The sequence below is a fragment of the Eriocheir sinensis genome, chromosome 8 (genome assembly GCF_024679095.1).
Source record: "Eriocheir sinensis breed Jianghai 21 chromosome 8, ASM2467909v1, whole genome shotgun sequence".
Classification (NCBI taxonomy): Eukaryota; Metazoa; Arthropoda; class Malacostraca; order Decapoda; family Varunidae; genus Eriocheir; species Eriocheir sinensis.
In genome coordinates this window covers 18,853,776-18,875,507 of record NC_066516.1, presented here as the reverse complement: position 1 = coordinate 18,875,507, position 21,732 = coordinate 18,853,776, and the positions used below count along the sequence as shown (strand labels likewise).

The 21,732-nt window shown below is 44.4% G+C and overlaps 1 protein-coding gene across 2 annotated transcripts in view; it reads left to right on the top strand.

The window, feature by feature from the left end:
* LOC126995630 (uncharacterized) overlaps positions 1-21,732 on the top strand; it is a 55,124-nt gene that overhangs the window by 5,946 nt on the left and 27,446 nt on the right. Inside the window, exons 1-5 of one of the 2 annotated variants that reach the window (XM_050855358.1) lie at positions 2,526-2,667; positions 14,451-14,636; positions 16,424-16,523; positions 17,350-17,498; positions 18,635-18,822. In XM_050855358.1, coding sequence (XP_050711315.1) covers positions 14,543-14,636; positions 16,424-16,523; positions 17,350-17,498; positions 18,635-18,822 — 531 coding nt within the window. In that variant the 5' untranslated portion in view covers positions 2,526-2,667; positions 14,451-14,542. Of the gene's footprint in view, positions 1-2,496; positions 2,668-14,450; positions 14,637-16,423; positions 16,524-17,349; positions 17,499-18,634; positions 18,823-21,732 lie in introns of those variants that run through there. The other variant, XM_050855357.1, reaches the window with a different exon arrangement.

Sequence of the window (21,732 nt, the reverse complement as noted above, 5' to 3'; positions counted from 1 at the left end):
GAGGGGGCGTGGATAGAGGTAAATCGTGTCTTCAATATGGATGGCAGATGCATTTTTTCTGCTTTTGGAGTCTTCATTTCCATCTCTACTACTAGAAGATATTTAATTAACAACCTTCTCCTTCTACTCAATTTGCTCAAAGCCATTTTCTCGCGACACTACCTTCATGGGACACTTTCGCCACGTGACTGGTAAAAAAGTAAGCTGTCTCGTCGAAAATCGCATAGGCACATGCGCTCGAAGCAAATTAGTACACCCTCTATATCATGCAGCGATAATCGTTGAACAATCATCGTAGAGCGACAATCGTGATAATCGCACTTACCAAAACGTACCTTTATACGGATGAATCGTTGGTGCTCTTTTAATCCTGGGTGCTCGTCTCTCCTGTCCTCCTCCACTGGGAACTGCTGGAGATAACGTGTGCAGACCTTGCAAGACAAGACCACATATTGCGATTCAAGGTCCATTGGCATTCCAGAGGCATAAAAAAAATAATGCAACCTTGAAGAGGATGTTGATTCAGTTTATAAATCCCTCCAGTTTCAGTCAGTTGCAGCCTACCAACCCTGAGGTCATGTTATCGAGTAAAGTATCATAAAAAAAGGTGCCGATACTTGTCAATCATTTCAGTATGCACACACAAAAAATCTCTTATATTCACCTGTCGTTCATATCATCAGCTACCTCGTCTGCACTAATCCATAGCGAGTACAAAGATTTCCCTTCACTCCTCTGCGATTTCCACATGAGTTATTTCTCCATCTACTGTCCCTACCAATCTTCCGCATATAAATCCTCTCCATTCCTCTCCCATTCTCTTTGTTCTCTCTTCATGATTATACCTCCGCCGAGAAATTTCCCTTACGTACCCTTCGGCCGTTGAGCACCACAGACTCCGTCCTACTTCTCTTCCTAACCTCTCATCATCTTCTCATACATCCTCTTCACTTCCCTCCCTGTGTTTTCTTCCCTCACAAAACCGAATCACCTCGAAGGAACCTTTGTCACGAGTCTTATTCAACTGTAACTCGATGACCACTGACCACCACACACCTCAACTTATCTATTACCGTCACACTCCCTTACCTGCGTGCCTCACACTAACTCTTCTCTCACCAGATCAGTCTCTACCACAAACTCAGATCAGGTAAAAAAAAAACCTCATGTAATGGCCTACTAACACGTCACATCATACTTCTATCTTTTTTTCTGCCCACTGATCTCTCATACCCACGCGGATTATTTCCATTATTCTCCGCACAACCAAATCATATTTAAAACACTCACGTAACCTATGTGTATGGTTATTCTCATGCATATTACATACATCTATCAACCTGTCACACTGCACATCATTATGGTTACCTTTCCCTCACGAACATAATCTTTTTCATCTCTCCCTTATCTCCATTCTCCCCGACATAACCACTTCACCCCAGAAAGCCCTCTCTCACGTAACCTATTATCATGCAGGTAACACACGCGACCACCACAGCCTCACCACCACCTACCCATTTCACCTCACACCACACCACATCACACACCACCTCGCACCACACCTCACACCACCTCGCACCACACCACACACCACGCCTCACTTTACTTGTTTTCTGGCCGTGAACGCTGTATACACATAACGTGGCAGGCCCCCATTGCTCGTGTGACTCAAGCACCACCACCACCACGACCAACAGCTTCGTGTCCACTTACTCAACACACACGAGGAACCGCAGCGTTTTGGGGGTCTACATGAGAGCCCTGAGGAGCGCCACTACCACTACCACCTCCTCCTCCTCCTCTTCTTCCTCCTCTTCCTCCTTTGTTTCTTTGGGGTAGTTTCAGATCCCAGGGTTCTCGAGATTGGCCTACCCTCGTGCGTCTCCATACCCTGGGCTCGGTGGCGGAAATAGTGGCAGAGGCGCACGCATGGTTTGGTCTGAATGTTGGTGTGGAATGTGCGAGCGTGTGGCGTGTGTGGCTGTGTGTCACCCATTTGATTTTTTTTCTATTTGACCTATTGCTCGAGTTTTGTATTCCGTTGTTTTTTCTTCGCTTTTTTTTTTAAATCCTGTTGTTTTTGGTGGTGGTGGTGGGGATGGTAATGGTGGTGTATCATTATTATTATCATTATTATCATTATTATTATTATTATTATTATTATTATTATTATTATTATTATTATTATTATTATTATTATTATTATTATTATTATTATTATTATTATTATTATTATTATTTTATTATTATTATTATTATTATTATTATTATTATTATTATTATTATTATTATTATTATTATTATTATTATTATTATTATCATCATTATCATTATCATGATTACCATTATTATTATTATTATTATTATTTTTTGTTATTGTTGTTGTTGTTGTTGCTGTTGTTGCTGCTGCTGCTGTTCTTATTACTGTTATTATATTCTTATTATCATTGCTGCATGAACAGTATTTACATGACAGAACGTTGTTTCGCTTCACAGCGCCATGGCAACGACAGCAAGTACAGCGGGCGATGGTGGCGGGGACGACTGCCAGCGCGGGGAGGGAGGCTGAGGGTAGGGGGCGCCGCCGGGGACGCTGGTCGCTGCCCAGCCCTGTCCTGCCCCCGCACACAGACGCGCACGCCGGGGAAGGGCTTGCCGAAATCACTGGTAAGCCTCTGTCTGTCTGTCTGTCTATAGTTTAAAATCTCCTCAGTATGCCTATTCATCCTTTTCATTATTTTCAAGATCAAGATCAAGATCAGGATCCTTGTTGAGCTATGTATGTCTGTTTTTTTAATTTTTTTATGCATGAATACAATCACCGGAATTTTTTTTTTCTGACGGATAGTGAAAAGGTAGAACCAGACGAAAATTGACAGGTGTATCATATTACTTTGTCTCTTCTCGTGACAAAAACGTCGAAACAACAAGTGATATTCTGGGTAGTTGTAGGCTGTATGTTTTGTGCTCCTTCATTTAAACCGCTGACCTGCCTCAAGGTGAATGGCGCGAGGTAGGGCGATGGGTCGGAGGGTTGTTGTTGTTGATGTTGTTGGGGGGTGATGGTGGTGTTGACGCTCCATCTTCATTGTTAAATTATTGAGTCCAGGCGGCCGTTAAGCAACAGGTGTTCCTCTTCACCTTTGACCTAACTGCACTACCTGGAGAACTATTTGGATAGGGTTTTCCTTTGCTACGTTTGATACCCTTCCTCAGCTGCTCTGGATGACATTGAAACGTGAACGGCTCTTATGTGCGCCTTACGAGTTGATGAATAATGCGGATAAAAATGTCGATGAGAGCCGTGAAGGATTTGAACAGGTCGAATAGGGTCGATGGAATGAGGAGGAAGTAATGTGTTAGCGGAGGCGGTGATGGGCGTGGTGAGCCGTGTGATGAACGGAGAAAAATATTTATTGCTGCGGATATTGTGTAGAGGCAAGGAGGGGGCGGGATGACCTTGTACATGCTTCAACTGCAACGAGAAGAAAAATTAATATGAACACTATGTATATGTGTAGAGCATAATCTTGGGCAAATCTGAAAGGTGGTGGAATGAGGTAAGAAAGGTAATGTATTAAGGAAAGAGAGTTAAGGGGCATGATGATTTTAAGAGTGTGTCTTAGCTATTGATATAAAAACTGTGGTGAGGTGAAAGGCATAGAATTAGGCAAATCTGAAAGGGGGGTAGAATGAGGTAAGAAAGGCAAAGTATTAAGGAAAGAAAGTTAAGGGGCATGATGAATATTAGGGTGTGTCTCAGGGGGTCGATGTAATGAGGTGAAGTAATTGAGGCGGGTATTGTGTAGCGGAGGTGAGTGGGGGTAGGTGAGTAGGGGCGTGATGAGAGCCTTCCTTTGTAATGGTGGTGGTGGTGATGGGGGGGAGGGGGAGGGGAGGGGGGATATGTATTGCGTGGACAGGCTGCACGAAGGTCAAGGCTAAGTCATACAGGACTTACACACACACACACACACACACACACACACACACACACACTTGGGTCTTGCGTCGATAAGTCTGCTGGTTACACTCTCTCTCTCTCTCTCTCTCTCTCTCTCTCTCTCTCTCTCTCTCTCTCTCTCTCTCTCTCTCTCTCTCTCTCTCTCTCTCTCTCTCTCTCTCTCTCTCTCTCTCTCTCTCTCTCTCTCATTAATTTTTTGCAATATGTTCTGGAAATATACGATTTTCTTCCTCTTACACACCAATTTCAGGCTCAGATTTGTCAAGCTCTCTGATTTCCACATTTCCCAAGAGACTATAACACACCTCACCACCTGACCATGTTTGAAACCTGTATCACCCAGCTCTCAAGGTCAAGGGATTATTAGAAAAGCTGCATGAGAATATGATTGTGTGGAAGAAGTGTGGCGTAGGACTAGAAGGGAGGGAGGGAGGGAATGAGGGGGCAGAGCCGGGTGGAGGGGAAGGAAAAGGGTGAAAGTGAGGTGGGAATGAAGGGGAAAGTGCTGACATGAGGGCTGAGAGTTTGATGGGAAAAGTTGAGCGAGGGGACGAGATGGGAGCAAAAACCGAGAGGACATTGAGGGAGAAGAGTTTTGGGGGAAGGGAAAGACAAGGGTTGGAAATGAGGAGGCAATAATTGGGGAAAATCAGTGAGTAGGTAGGAACCGGAGAAACTGAGGAGTCGAGGGAGGGAGGAAGGGAGTTGAGGGATGCAAGTTAGAGGAAAAGAACTGGAGGAAGATGAGGGGGAAGAAATGAGGGTGTAGTAAGAAGTGTATTGAGGCAGAATGAGGGGGTAAGAGATAGCATGTGCGAGGGGGGGGGGGGGGGTGAGGGACACAAGTTAGAGGGAAGAACGGGAGAAAGATGAAGGGTGGAGGGGTGAGGGTTAGGGTGAGGGACAGAAGCTGGAAGATTGGTGAGGGGTGAAAGTAAATGGGTAAGAGCTATGAGGGAGCTGAGGAGGGACAATGAGAAGGCAGTAGCTGGAGGGGGTGGTGGGTTGGGTGGTGCCCGTAATAAAGAAAAACAACTGGAAGGGAGTGAAGGGTGGCAATGAAGGGTAAAAGGTTTTATTGTCTGTGCGAGGGTCGAGGTCACGCTCAGGGGTTTTGGCGCCATGGCTGCAGGTGCGCCTCCGCCTCGTGCTTGGCTCACACACACGCGGCGCAGGCAGCGGGTGGGTGGGTGGGACAGGGGGAGGGCTACTTGGACCGGTTAAGGGAAGTACAGGACGTGGTGGTGAGCCTTGACCTTGAGGAGTCAGTGTTAATGCCAAATGTATTGTCATAAAACTCCTTGCCCAATATATTATTTCTAAATGCAAAAAAGTCTGTAAGAGCCAGATTTTACTGGTATTCACACACACACACACACACACACACACACACACACACACACACACACACACACACACACACACACACACACACACACACACACACACACACACACACACACACACACACACACACACACACACACACACACACACACACACACACACACACACACACACACACACACACACACACACACACACACACACACACACACACACACACACACACACACACACACACACACACACACACACACACACACACACACACACACACACACACACACACACACACACACACACACACACACACACACACACACACACACACACACACACACACACACACACACACACACACACACACACACACACACACACACACACACACACACACACACACACACACACACACACACACACACACACACACACAAACACACACACACACCCACACACACACACACACACACACACACACACACACACACACACACACACACACACACACACACACACACACACACACACACACACACACACACACACACACACACACACACACACACACACACACACACACACACACACACACACACACACACACACACACACACACACACACACACACACACACACACACACACACACACACACACACACACACACACACACACACACACACACACACACACACACAAAAGCATATCACGTCAAGTATTATATTCAATCCCTCCTGCCTTCTTACGACGCCATACACCTGTGAAAAAAGTCCATAGACCTTCCTCAATCTTCCTTTTATACGTGGCTCTCTCTCCCCTCCTATAAAGTGATCAAAATAGGTCACGGCCTCATGTTGCTCGAGGGTGTTGTATGGGCGAGGTCAGGAAGGCCGATGGACAGGCTTCCTCGAATCCCATCACGCCTTTCCTATAGCGTGAGAATCAAGTATAATCAAGACACACACACACGCACACACACACACACACACACACACACACACACACACACACACACACACACACACACACACACACACACACACTTCATTCGTGTATCTAAGACAGTAATGCCATAAACACTGAGAATTAAGCGATAGCATAAATTATTGCCATGCTTATATAATCATCCTCATTAAATTCCTTGTATTAGTGTTATTTTTTTTCCTCACCTTGAATTTTACCTTTATATTTTCTCCACATCGTTTCGTGGTGCTTTCCTTCCTCACCCTTCCTTCGCTGGCCGAGGGTTGGGTTCAGGGAAGGTAATGAAACGGTTCCCTGCCTCCCGCCATGGAATTTTCCTGTCGAGTTGTGTAATTAGGAATCCATTATTCTACCTTTTAGCCACCTTGCTTCCCTACCCCACCTGTTGAGTAATTAGTTAATAGCAGGAGCTGTGAAGGTGTGCATGGGAAGCCTTCAGCAGGTCTTGCGTTGTCAGGGCCTCGAGTTTCATGTGTAGGCTGTGGCGACGTGGCTCCGGCTGCATTTATTCACAAGACAAGCCGCTGATGGTGTGTGAATGTGGCCCATACTCAGCAGTGGTCCACTTCCACCTGTTGTCTTTGTATCGCCACCTGTCCTCGTGTTGTTTGTTTATCGTTCAAATCCGCGTCGCCTGCGTCAGCAGTCCACGTGAGACCTTTCCGCTTTTGAGATCATGCATTCCGTATTTAAAATAGATGAGTTGTTTATACGTCTAATGAGTATGGCATACTCGATTCGATATAGCAGTAGTTAATAACTTTTAAAGCATATGAAAATCATAACAAATTGAAGTTGATTCAAATAACAAATGAAGGGGGGTGTTCCATGGCCGGGGAATTAAATAACCTTATTTTGGAAATCTTTTGGGTGCGTGTCTCGGCCTACTCACCTGCCGGGCGCCCTCACAGGTAAGGGGCAGGTGCGAAGTGGACACGCCATGCATCGACCCGCAGGACGTCCTAATCACCTCCCTCCTTTGACCTTGAACCCAGAAGAAGAACTTCAAGAAAGTCTTTGTTCCTTTGTCTCGTCGTGAACGTGCAGTGTCCGGTTTTTACTGCAACTACGACTTTTTGCTCGTGTGCTCACCCATGGTAAACCTTTTTTCTGCATAACAAGATGAAAAGGTTTTTCTCTTTATAAGAATTTCTCACTGATTGGGAAGAATATAAAAAAAGTAGTTATGGATTCTATAATGGCTGAAATCAATGAGAATAATTTTTAATCGCTCCATCTTTTATCTTTAATTCACGTTGTCATATTTTCTACATCAAATTTATTTTTCCTTTATATGGGAGGTTCAGAACACAATGCAGATATGTTCTCCGGAGGTAAAACTGACGACAACAATGAACATTCCTATAAATTAGACTTCTGTGCCTGTTTAATCTGTTTGGTGAAGTTAAAAGTCTGTGAAAAAAAACTTCATAATTGAAATCTGTTGCAAAATCCTGCCGACGTAATCTTTTCGTTGAAACTAGAAAATCAATCCAGTGCGAATCCACCTTTCCTCCACGACGTCTCTTAGTTGAGCCTGGCCCGTGTGTGCTGAACGAGCTGTGCCGGGGCTTCCTGTGCGACACGCTGGGGCAGAAGACTGTGGCTTCGGTAGTACTAGGCTGTTTGGGCACCGCAAACTCGTCTGATAAGGGAGGAGACGCATGTGTCATGTAAACAACCATGGCGTGTGTAGAGGAAGGGAGAGCTGACACCAAATAACATGACCTTTAAGTTCAAAGGGAGAACTATAAAGAGGCTTATCACATGAGAGAGAGGGTGAGGTGGCAACACTAAAATCAAGCGACGCATATACGTATAGATCACCAACAGGTGCCCAAAGCGTTTGTCCCTGGTGACGCCTACAGACGGCATGGCAGCCTACCTGTTGGCCAGACGTGGAGGCTTTAAAGGCACGAACCATGAGGTCAACACTGACCTCGTCGGTGCTGCTGAGAGGCGGCGGCAATTTTATCATTAAATTAAGTGTTCGGGGACCACCGACGCTTTAACATATTGGGGGCGTCCAGACAGTCTTTAGGCTCAATTTACTCGTTATCTCTGTGACAGACAACCGATATAATGGTAAATTAGGATAAACCCTTGAAGGGCCGCAACACTGCGGGGCCGCCATGTTTACTGAAGGCTGGGAAGACGCCGCTGAAAGACCCTGCTAGGCTTTACGTTGAAGATGTGATCATCTGAGTACATCTTTCAATCACTAGTTGTTATTTATGGTTCCTTACGTAAATAATACTGCGTCATCAGTAATTATCTTTAGTAAAGCTCTTTATATATATATATATATATATATATACATATATATATATATATATATATATATATATATATATATATATATATATATATATATATATATATATATATATATATATATATATATATATATATATATATATATATATATATATATATATATATATATATATATATATATATATATATATATATATATATATATATATATATATATATATATATATATATATACATACATACATACATACATACATACATACATACATACATACACACATACATACACACACACACATACAAAGAGCTTAAACAAAGATAATGTGTATAATGCTGGATACATTTTTTTTTTCAGCCATAACGTATCGTGCAGGCCGAGGCCACAGGTGTGCCCTCTCATTTTTCGTGTCGGCGCAGACAGCAAACATCGGCTAGGTGCGACGTGACCTTGAAAAGATCCAGGCGCAGGCGAGCCTGAACAACCCTCGCGTGTCACGGGCATGACATTAATCTTGCCTTATCCGCTCTTATTATGTGCGCTATTTTCATGACACATGCATTTTCCCTGGGGAACAGCTCCACGCGTGGCCTTGCCTGGAAGTGTTGTTCGTGGAATACTTGCGGAAAAACTCGCCCACAAGCCCTGCGTGTGTCGGCGGCGAGGCGTCACTCCATCAGCAGCAGGGCGGCGAGTTGTGCACGGCGGCGGCTGCCCGGCCTCAGCCCCGCCGCCCCGCCACTCCCCAAGAGCCGCGCCAGCACGGCCGCCCCCTCAACGACGCTGCCTCATTTACAACGTCCTGTCACGATTTACTTTGTTGACTCAAGACAAAAAAGACAGGAAGGTTTGAACAAAGGCAACGAATGTAATGTGAAGCAGCGAGCGTGTTATGCCAGGAATAATTCTCATAAATGCGCGTTCGTGTTCCTTCTCCGTACGAGGCGAGCAACAATAACAGGACGTGATCGGTGATAAAAGATATAAACTCAGGGAAAGATACAAAGTGAACGTATTTTTAAGCAGATAAAAGCATTTCTGAATACCGTCTCGTATAAATCTTTAATAAATTATGGATGACTCGAATTGGTAATAAAAAATCTTGGAAACATATTATTACTACCGTGCTAAACTTGAAACTCTATTCATAATTATACATTTATTATATTTTATATGAATCACCTCAGATGCTATTATTATTATTATTATTATTATTATTATTATTATTAGTAGTAGTAGTAGTAGTAGTAGTAGTAGTAGTAGTAGTAGTAGTAGTAATAGTAATAGTAGTTGTAGTTGTATTTTTTATTTTTTATTTATTTTTTTTATTTATTTATTTTTTTTTTTACGTCTTGGCCTATCGCGCCGGTAGGCTTCTTCCCGGTGGATCCTGATGGTCGGTCCAAGGCTTCTTCCAGGTGGGTCCTGATGGTCGGCCCAGCCCGTTCTGGCGCAGGCGAGTATTTTATAGTGGCGCCATCTTGCATTGGCTCATGCTGCCCTCCCGGAGCTCATCTTTAATCCTAGAATCTAGAGTCCGGGTTGATAGGTGGTCTTCTGGACAGCATGTGGGTAGTTTTAAGCCACTCGGCGGCGGCTGAAAAATCCCAGCTTGGTGGCACCGGTCGGGGATTGAACTCGCGTCCTCCTGAACGCGGGGCCGTCTTGCTATCTGTTCAGCCACCGCCTACCTTACGCCTAGTAGTAGTTATAGTTGTAGTTGTAGTTGTTGTAGTTGTAGTTGTAGTAGTAGTGGTAGTAGTAGTAATAGTGGTGGTAGTAGTAGTAATAGTAGTAGTAGTGCTGGCAATAGTAGTGCTAGCAGTAGTAGTAGTAGTAGTGGTAAGGCGATGGTGGTGATGATGTATGCTCGTGATGGCGGCGTGGTGCTTGTGGTGATGGTGGTGATGGTGCTCGTCAAGGTGTGGTGGTGTGCGTGAGGTCTGTGCGTTGGGGTCTCAACCACGTGGCTGTGGTTCTGGTGGTGTGTGTCGGCCAGTCATAACCGAGGACCCTAACATGCCGGGCCTCGGGGCAGCCGCCTATCACATTGTGTAAACACGTCTACAGCTGCCTGACAGAGACACGCCAGTCCTCGTCGACAGACCGACTTGATCAGCTCGGCTGACGTCAGCCGATAGAGTCGGTCTGCCGGCACACTGCTACGGGCCGCCATTGGCAAAGGCCCGTGCTCCCCGTTTTAGGGAGGGAGCAATCTTTGAGGAGGAGGAGCAGCCTGACAGGGGAAGTCCGGCAGTGCAGCGTCCTCGGAAAGAGACTTTATTTCCTGTACGACAGCTAAGTGTTTTTCTAGTTAGAGAAAGTCCAAGAAGGACAACACAAACAAGGAGAAAATGATAAATAGTTGAACGCTTCTCAGTATCAAGATATAAGTAGTGATAATTCGAAGTTCGTTAAGTTCTTGGCATGATTTATGCAACCATAACTAGTTACATCTTAAAAAAAATTAAAAAAATGGTGGATGTAAAGTGATCGCGGATAACATAGAAAAACATGATTTCCCACAATCCTAATAAATCTCTTAAATTTCATAGTTCTAGAGTCTAAGTTTTACTTCCTTAAAAACTAACTAAAATAAAAACACCAAACCATCACCAGACAAATTTTTTTAACATCAGAAGCACCAAAACTGAAGGAAGAAGATGGCCGCCCGCTGAGTTATAGCCGTGATTTCCGAAAGTCGTCTGGGCGAAGTAAAGGCCGCCGTGATTTCCCCGCCGGGAGGAACGTCATTAAGTTATTCACGGAGCCTCCACCTCTACTGCGCCCCCGCACGCATTACGGGATTATAGCGGCGGGTTATTCTGCGTTGGCCCCGCGGGAAGAGCAATTAGGTGTTGGTGGAGGGGGAGGGAGAGAGGGGCAAACTCCTTACGAGGACCTCCATGGTTCAACCCAGCGGGAAGACCAAGGGGCGGCTGTGCTATAATGACCTGAAGAAGTGGGTGGACTGGGCCGCGTTGAAAGACCTTGTTGACCCCATACCTTTCTATTTCCCTTTATACTTTACCCCCTTTTCTCCTCTCCTATCGTGTCTCCTTCTCTCTCTCTCCTTTCCTCTCTCCTTCTCCCTCCTTCCTTTCCTCTCTCATTCTCCCTCCCTCCTTTCCTCTCTCCTTCTCCCTCCCTCCTTTCCTCTCTCCTTCTCTCTCCCTCCTTTCCTCTCTCATTCTCCCTCCCTCCTTTCCTCTCTCCTTCTCCCTCCCTCCTTTCCTCTCTCCTTCTCCCTCCCTCCTTTCCTCTCTCCTCCCTCCCTCCTTTCCTCTCTCCTCCCTCCCTCCTTTCTCCCCTCCCCCTCCCTCGCTCCACTCCTCCAAATTTCCCTCCCTTCTTTCCCCTCCTCTCACGCTTGTTTGTTGAGATCAGTGAGGAGACCAGGAGGAGAAGGTGCTATTATGACCTCCGCTCGTTGGGCTATGTAAGAGACTTTGCTGACCTCCCCTGACTCTTGTTTATCGCTTAATGATGCAGTCCGGTGGGAAGTCCACAAGAGGAAGCTGTGTTATAATGACCTTAAGTGGAAAGAGCTTGTTGGGTCATGCTTAAAGACTTTGCTGCCCTTTGACCTCTTTGGATGTGAAATGTTGGGCTCTTAATGACATATACAGGAAAGGAGAAAAAGAGGGAAGAAAGAGAATTAAGGAATAACGAAGGAATGGAAGGAAGTGAAGAAAAAACGAAAAAGAAAGGGGATGAAAGAAAAAAATTGACATACAGGAAAAGAGAAAATAAGGGAAGTAAAAGAATCAAGGAATAAAGGAAGGAAGTTAAGAAAAAAACGAAGAGAAGAAAGTAAAAGAGTGACATACAGGAAAAGAGAAAGAGATGGAAATAAGAAAAGGAAGGAAGAAAGGAAGGAAGGAAGGAAATTAAGAAAAACGGAGAGAAATAAAAGTAAAAAAAATACATACAGAGAGAGAGAGAGAGAGAGAGAGAGAGAGAGAGAGAGAGAGAGAGAGAGAGAGAGAGAGAGAGAGAGAGAGAGAGAGAGAGAGAGAGAGAGAGAGAGAGAGAGAGAGAGAGAGAGAGAGAGAGAGAGAAGTAAAAAGTGAACGAGGGAAGGAAGAAAGGAAGTTAAGAAAAAAACGATTTGAGGAGACGGAAAAAAGTAAAAAAAAAAAAAAATGTCATACAGTTTGAGGACCATCTCTTCGCCGTGGAATAATAGTGACCTTGACTTTCCTTTGTGGTACAGTTTGTCGCTTCTGTCAGTCAGTCCGCCCGTCTGTCCCCCCCAACGTTGCCAGATTGTCGTACACAGGCTCTTATATTTGCCGACTTCCCACCGAAAAACTGTCTCCTCCACCCCAATAATTGACTTTATATATAGTTGTCATTAAAATGGTTGATTACTGGTGTTTCTTGGCAATAGTTTTGGGTCAGAAACCGGTAAATTCGATGATCTGAGTACGATAATCTGCCAACGGTGGTCCCCCCGCTCGGCCCAGTCACCGCACAACAATACAGTGTCGTGCGGAAGATAAGGATCGTAGCTGTTGCTCCCTCCGACCTCTCCTCCCTCCCCTCTCATAATTTACTTCCGTCACTCTCCACTCCCTTCCGTCATCCCTCCTTTCCTCTGCCTTTCTTTTACTTACTCGCTTTTCACTTTCTTCCCTTCTCTTCTTTTAACCCGCTTCCCTCCCTTCTTTATTCCTTACTTCTCTTACTCTCTTTTTCTTCTCTTCCTTATTTAATTCCACTTCTCTCCCGCTTTCCCTCGTTCCTTTCTTCCTCACTTTCCTCCCTTTTTCTTTTCCACTTCGTCTTTCCTTTTCTCCTACCATCCATCCATCCTCTTTATCTCCATCATTTCCTCCCTTCTCTCCTTCCTCCTTTCCTCTCTCCTTTTCCCTCCGTTTTCCTCCATCATTTACTTCCTTCCTTTCCTCTCTTTCTTCCTCCCTCTTTTATCTCCTCCTTCTCCATTCAAAATTTCTTCCCTCCTTTCCTCCATTCTGTCTTCCTTTTCTGCCTCTCTCCTTTCCTCCCTCGCTCCTGCCCTCCCTCGACCATAAAGCATGACGTGTCTGCCTCAGGGGGACGCCACTCCTTGCTTAGTGCCGGTCCAAGCAGGGGACGGACACGCCACCACCACCACCACCACCACAACAATTACTATCTTTACCACCATTTACTACTGCCGCTATTACAATTTCCGCTACTATCGCTGCTACCAACGCTATTACCTCCACCACCACCACCACCACCACCTCAACAACAGCAACAACAACAACAGTTACTATATTCATTACCATCTTTTACTATGCCACTATTGCAATTTCCGCTACTATCGCTGCTACCAACGCTATTACCACCACCACCACCATCAGTATAAAAATCATACCGCTACAAATACCATCTTCATTACCACCACTTTCCACCACCAGTACCACTACCACAATTTCTTTATTTCTTCCTTCTATTCTTCAGTTTCTCTTATTATGGCAGACCAACTATCTTCAACCTTAACTTTCTCCGCAATACTCTATATTTTTTGCACTTTTTATTGATTTGCCTTTCCCCCGAATTGCTTAGCTTACTCGTTCCTTCCCTCTTACCCGCTGCCAAGGTCACGGTCCTGCTTAGTGTTGTATACTGTGCGACATGAGCTCTAAGGGAAGGAGTTATGGAGGTCGTGGAAAGGCTACAAAGTGCCGGGATACTAAACTCTTCTTTCTCATTTGCATTTAACGTTTTTACTTTGAGTTTAAGAATTTGTTGCGCTCATAAACTGATTTCCCGATGACTGGTAAAGAGGAGTAAAAGGAGTAGACTTGAAGAACACTAAAATAAGGTGGTGCTGGAATAACTTGGTAAATATTTCAAACTCACAAGAGCTTTTTTCTGCTTCACTTAGGAACAAGGGGCCGAGTCTCGAGAGCCGGGGAGTCAAGGGAACCAGCGACGCTCAAAGGTGTGAGGAATTAGGCGTGGCCGGGAAGAGTCTCGATGGTAGAAGCAAAACCTTTGGGGAGAAGAAGGAAGGAGAAAATGGGGCGCGAGGCAAAGCCACGCAGAACGTCGGGGAATGAAAAGAAAGAGGGTAAGTGTGAGAGCAACGCCTTGAGGAACATGGTGGTAATAAGTAAATGAAAACCTGATGATAAATAAATAAACAGATATATAGATGAATAGTAAGGTAATTAGATTAAAAAAAATGTAAATAAATAGACAAGTGAGTGCAACGCCTTGAGGAACGCTTTGGTAAAACTTAAATTAAATAGAACTAGTGAATAAATAAACTGATATATACATGTATGAATAAATATTAAGATAAATGAATAAAAATGTAAATAGATATATAAGTAAAGGCAACGCATGAGGAACACAGTGGTCAAAAGTAAATAAAAAATAAATAAATGTGTAAATTGATAAATAGATATATCAATGAATAGTAATAAAGTAAATAAATAAAAGGGTAAACAAATATTTAAGTAAATAGAAAAATCCAATGGTAAGGATAAATGTTTCTAAGGAGCTTAACTTTGAAGCTTTTCCTGGTGTTTCCCTGATGGCCGTGACCCTGACGCTCCCCAAACATGTAATCCGTCCTGCCTCGCCTTGCTTACGGCCATCTTAATTGTTTTGAAAAGGGTCATCTCAGCATTTCTATCCTCATTTTGCCGGCCCTTTTCTCTACCTGAATATTAAGGCACCCACATATATTGCACCCTTTCTCCATTTGCATGTTGGAATGGGTGCGGCTGCTAGTATACTCTCTGCCATGGTTTCCGTGTTTTTCTTTTGGCCCATATGACCAGGTGGTTCTGTATGACACGTAAAAGATGAGTGGAAAGCCAGCTGTGATCGCCCTGGAAGACCCGTTTTCTCCTTCGTAAAATAAATACGGGGAGTAGTTTCCGTAGACTTTCTGACAAAATCCTGTGTAAACCGGAACTTCTTTTCCGCAATGTTTCATTTCCGCATAACTCTGAGACAAAACTTTTTTTTTGTGGATCTGAGAATATTGCTATTAAGTACTGTTAGATTATAGGTTTCTAAATTGCCTCAAACGGGCTCAGTGTAATTATTTCAGAGAATTCACTAATACAGGAACATCCAAGAATACATGCAACAGGAACACCCGAGAAAGTGCAGTGACCATGCATCGTCTGGCGCCGTGCATGACCTTCCCCCGTGCCTCACGCCGTAGTTGAATTTATGGTTATCTGATGTTGATCTTATTATTTACGAGGCTGAAAATCCTGCTTATTGGAAACGACAATACTTGTAGTCTGGCAGATAAAATGCTCGCCGTCTGGGGAAAAAAATTGAAAACTAAAGAATAACCTAAGTCCTGTAATATTTAGAGCTGCAACAGGGCCATAAAACAGCATTATAGGTGCTCATATAATAAAGAAAATCCAAGAGTATATGCATTTCAAACAACACAATGACAATACAAGAAACGGTCTGGCTTTAAGCTCTCTATTTATGCTCCATGGAAACCTATCTGCTCAAGCATGTATATCAGTTCTGTGTGAGTGTGTGTGGCTGAGGTCAAGGATGAAGACAGTGTGGGGGTGAATGTTGTTCGTGTGAGCCCGACTGTCTGCTCCATTATTTATATTTCTTCAATGTGTGTGCGTGTGCGTGCGTGTGTGTGTGTGTGTGTGTGTGTGTGTGTGTGTGTGTGTGTGTGTGTGTGTGTGTGTGTGTATGGCTGGGGTCAGGGAGAACAGTGGGGGGGTGAATGTTGTTTGTGTGACAGCGACTTTTTTCGACAGTGAGCCTCTGAGGATAATTCCGGTGTTGTGGTGAATGTTGTTTGTGTGGCCGCGAGTGTCTGCTGCCTCGTGAGTCTCTGAGGATAATCCTGCTGCTTTGCAGGTGTGGAGGACGGCGACGCGAAGGAGATGGCCCGCGGCTGCCCCGACCCGGCCATGAACAACGACAACATCCACCCCTCCACGCCGACCAATGCCCTCCAGTAAGCCCCCCCTCCTCCTCCTCCTCCTCCTCCTCCTCCTCCTCCTATCTGCTGGTAATCCTTAACGTGAGCTTAAATTATACTGGAAAACTGTATGTATGTCTTCGTCTGTTGTCCTAACCCTATCATCTCTGCCTTCCATATATTTTACAAGTGTTGTTATATTGCTGGAAAAAAGGCACTGTCACAACATGTTATTTCGAGCGTGTCCTCTCAGTCCCCAAGCCTTTCAATATTTTCTTTTTATTTTACAAGAAGATTTTTGCGTCTTTGTATTCTGCCCTTTCCATATCGTCTATCTCTTCTCCTTCATATATGTGCTTTAATGCTCGGTAAAAAATTTTGTATTATAATTTGTTGATTTAAACAATATCCTCTCTCCCTCATTTTTTCCATATATCATCACTTGGCTAAAGGAACGTATGATCCCAGAATGCTGTCCCAACCACTTCCTCTTCCTTTTTTCCTCCTCATATGTATTAATGGTCTGTAGAGAATATAGTTTCATAATATATTGCCTAGACGATATCTTTTCTCCCTCATTCTTTGCAGATGTCATCAGTTTTCTAAAACGAACTTATTGACCCAAATGTTGTGCCAATCATAAATAATTAACTGAGTCTTTTCTGTCGTTTTCAATTTATTATATAAAAATATTTAGTGCCACAGTATGATGCCTCTGTGCCGTGGACAAAGTTGTGTAGTGGCTCTAAGCCTTTCTGATGCTTTTAATCTACTAGTAAGAAATTAGTGTACTATGTAGTACTATTGCCTGCATTTGTTCGTTCCCGCAGTACAGGTCAGCTCACGTCCTTGTTTTCTTCAGGGAGTGTGAGGTGCCGACCATTCAGCTGCAGGACCCCGGAGCCGAGGAAGAGGACGATGATGCAGCCGTCTTCCTGCAGATGCTCGGCCCCAACTATGCCATCACCGCGCGGTCCAAGGGCAGCAAACGCTCTAGCAAGGGCAGCAAAGGTGAGGGGGAGAGAGAGGCAGTCGGGACACACCGGGTGCTCAGAGACAGGTATGAAACACGTACTTGGCCCTTAATTCAACTTTAATGTATGTGTATTTTCGGCATGCCTGGGAAATCTTGTTCGGTGGCGTCAAGTAAAATAAGATCATAATCAAGATGAAACTTAGGCAACCAGAAAGGAATCATCTCTGAGGTCACTAATTCATTTATTTATTTATTCATTATTGTTATTATTATTATTATTATTATTATTATTATTATTATTATTATTATTATTATTATTATTATTATTATTATTATTATTATTATTATTATTATTATTATTATTATTATTATTATTATTATTATTATTATTATTATTATTATTATTATTATTATTATTATTATTATTATTATTATTATTATTATTATTATTATTATTATTATTATTATTATTATTATTATTATTATTATTATTATTATTATTATTATTATTATTATTATTATTATTATTATTATTATTATTATTATTATTATTATTATTATTATTATTATTATTATTATTATTATTATTATTATTACTATTATTATCATCATCATATTTTGTTCTAATATATTTTTTTGGGGAGGGAGGTTCATATCTTTATAAACAAAAGGCTGAGGAGTACACGTCTCTGTATTCATCTGCGTGTCGTAAGAGGCAACTAAAGCCAATGAAGCACTTACACTTCAAAAGGATGAAGTCGAGAGCCTCCCCTCTCCACTAACGTATCTTTAAAGCATAATTACGCCGTGATGATGAAATAGCCTTTCTCACTCGCCCCTGTGTTATTGCGAGAAATAGGGTCACGGACGTTGATGATGATGAGGAGGAGGAAGAGGAGGAGGAGGAAGAGAAAGAGGAAGGAGGAAGAGGAAGAGGAAGAGGAAGAGGAGGAGGAGGAGGAGAAGAAGGAGAAGGAGGAGAAAAAGAACTAGGAAAAGGAAAAGAGAAGTAGAGGTGTAAGGGGTGGAGAAAGGAGAGGAAAAAGAGAAGAAAAGAGAAGATGGAGCAAGAGGAGGGGATAGGGAAGGCGGAAGATGAATAGAAGAAAAGTATCAGAAGGAGATAGAATAGGAACAAGCTAATATGACACTTTCGACTCCTAACCCACAGAGGACTCGCGTATGGGGTCGGCGGTGTCGATGGCGCTATCAAGGCAAAAGTCCACGCGAACGCTGGTGGACGTGACGACGCGCCTCACCCACTCCGGCGAGGGCCAGCTGTACCGCCTCCTGTCGGCCAAACGGAACCACCTCCAGCAGCTCAGCAACGACGTCTCGCTCCTGCACAACAGAATCAAGGTAAGTTCTCAGGTATAATCAATAAAGGTAGCGATTCTCAGGTGGTCAATTAAGGTGGCGTCGTTCAGGCGTTTATTAGTTGAGGTTGTGTCTTTCAGGTGTGTCTTTGTTTATGTTCGTGATTTTTGTTCTATTTTAAGACGCTTGCTCGGTTGTTATGTGATTTTTTTTTTTTGCTATGCCTAAACGCATACTGGAAGGCACACACAAGCTCTCCCTTCTCTGACACACACACACACACACACACACACACACACACACGCACACGCACACGCACGCACGCACACACACACCCTCCGCACACACATACACAAGTCTTGCTATTTAAATTGTAAAATACGTACAAAAACCAATCCCTAGACACAGAATTATCCTTTGTTTGCTAGTTGCTTGCCTAGATTTGCTGCTTTATTCGTTCTTTTCTGTATTAATTTCCTTCACCCCGCCTTCATATCCTTCCAATAGTCACATCTTCCCAACCCCCTCACAACATATAGCAATCATACCCCCTATTATAGTCACGTCACACCGCTCCCACACGCGCAGCTATAATGTATGCTCACAACTTTACCTTTTAGCTACCAGACCCTACCAGCACCCCACCCACACCATTACCTGTGCGTCCGGATACAAAGCCCAGAAAGTGACGTGGGAAGCGAGAGAAAGAGAGAGTTGCATGCACGTGGCGGCGGCGGTGGTATGTGGGCCGCCATCAAAGCGATCGTGAGCATGTACCACTACACACAGGAGCTGAGTTAATAAGGGACTTCTCTAGGCAACGTTTCTGGGTTAGTAGGCCGAAGTATCCCTCACTCCCTCCCTCCCTCTACCCTACCCACGCGTCTTACATGTGTAGAGGCAGGCACAGGCACCCTCGTCGATGTTAATGGGGTGATTCAGCACGAAGGAAAGAAGGAAGAAAGGAGTAAAGTACGGCATGAAGAAAGGAAGGAAGGAAGAAAGGAAGGGATGAAGAACGACTTGATTAAAAGAAGTAAGGAAGGGAGAAATGGAGTATGGTTGTAAGGAGAGTAATAGAGAAAAGAATGGAGAAAAAAATATGGAGAAATGATTAAGAAAGAAATAAAGGAAAGAAAGCGAGATGAACTAGAGGGAGGAAAGAAAGAAGAAAGGAAAAGATTATGAGCAGGAAGGAAATAAAGGAGAAAAGGAGGGATGAGAGAAAAGAAAAAAAGAAAGAGGTTAGAAAGGAAAATATAGAGAAGGGAAGAAACGGAGAAAGAAAAGTATAAAAAAAGGGAATAAATGGAGTAAGGTTAAAAGGAATGAAGGAAGGATTAACGAAGCAAGACTATGTAAGGAACGCTAAATACTGTCCTTCACATCTATATTAAAAGGAGGAAAGTAGAACACACACACACACACACACACACACACACACACACACACACACACACACACACACACACACACACACACACACACACACACACACACACACACACCACCCATCATTCATCCCATACTGGCCTAAACTGGAGCATGTATATTGGCGTTCAATGGAGGGAGGTACGTCCGCTCCCTTCTCGTATGTTTATCTTTCTTATTGTCTTTTTTTTTTATTTGTTTGTTTGTTTGAAGTCGTCCTTGAATCAGTTATGGAGACGCATTTTTTTCGTTTAATTCACTCCACTTTCACTTCTCTCTCTTTTTGCCCTCTCTAATCCTTCTTGGTCCGGCGGCGGCGGCGAGTAGCGGGCTTCTTTTTTTGTACTCTTTTCTTGCCCTTGAGCCATGTCCTCTGATGTAAAAAAAAAAAGTTTGTAGTTGTAGTAGTAGTAGTGGTGGTGGTGGTGGTGGTAGTAGTGGTGGTAGTAGTAGTAGTAGTAGTAGTATTGTTATTATTACTGCTTATTACTGCTGCTGCTGCTGCTGCTACTGCTACTACTACTGCTACTACTACTACTACTACTACTACTACTACTACTACTTCTACTACCACCACGTTTTTTGGCTGTGAACACTAGTTTGGGAAACAGCCTCGTCAGTAGGGGGCGGGAAGGGCCGGGGGTTAGTGCGGGGAGGGACGCTCCCGCTACCGTCTGTCATTGGCCTTACTTGCTGCAGCTTCCTTTGGTTCGAGAATCGAAACATTAACATTCAAAACACCGGCAAAATGGTCCACAAGAAGGACACCCGACGCGTGGTGTGCGGCATCTGTCTTGTGGTGACTCCGCCCGGCGAGGGGAGCAGCGCCGCGGCCGTGCCCAGCAAGGTGACGGTCAGCGTCCGGCGACGCTGGGGGTGCTGTGGATGGCTGGCCGGCCCCTGGAAGGAGCTGGCGGCGTTTTCGTTCAGCGACCGGGCCAGGGCCCCGTTCTTCGACAATGCCTTCCTTGACCTGGAGCGAGTCTTCAGATACAACAGGAAGGCGGACGCGTGCGCCGCGCAGGTCAAGATCTGCGTGACGCTGCCCGGCGGCGCGACTCGCGTGGCCCGCGTGGGCCTCGAGGACTTTATGGGCCAACTGCTGCAGAACGGCAGCCCCGAGTGGTTTGTCCTTTACGTCCACGAGGGGAAGATCGTGCTTCTGCCGGCCCACACGCCACTCACGGAGGTGCCAACGGAATGGCCCTTTGACGGAGTGCCAATTGACACCCGCCGAGGTCAAAAGGGTGCAAAGGACAATGCCAGCAATGACCCCAAGGTCACCAGGCCGAAAGAGAGCCAAGGAGAGACGGACACCACTGACCAAGGGCTCGAAAATATCGCTCCTAGCAATGACAGTGCCCGTAAAGCAGAGGAGCTGTTCCCTGCTGAAGACAAAGACAGTGATGAGGAAACTGTTGAAGACATCACTGTGAACGGCGAAGAGAAGGAAGCTCCCAGTGACAAAGTGGAGAGTGGACGAGGAGACGACGATTCCAATGACAGTGACTGGGACACCCT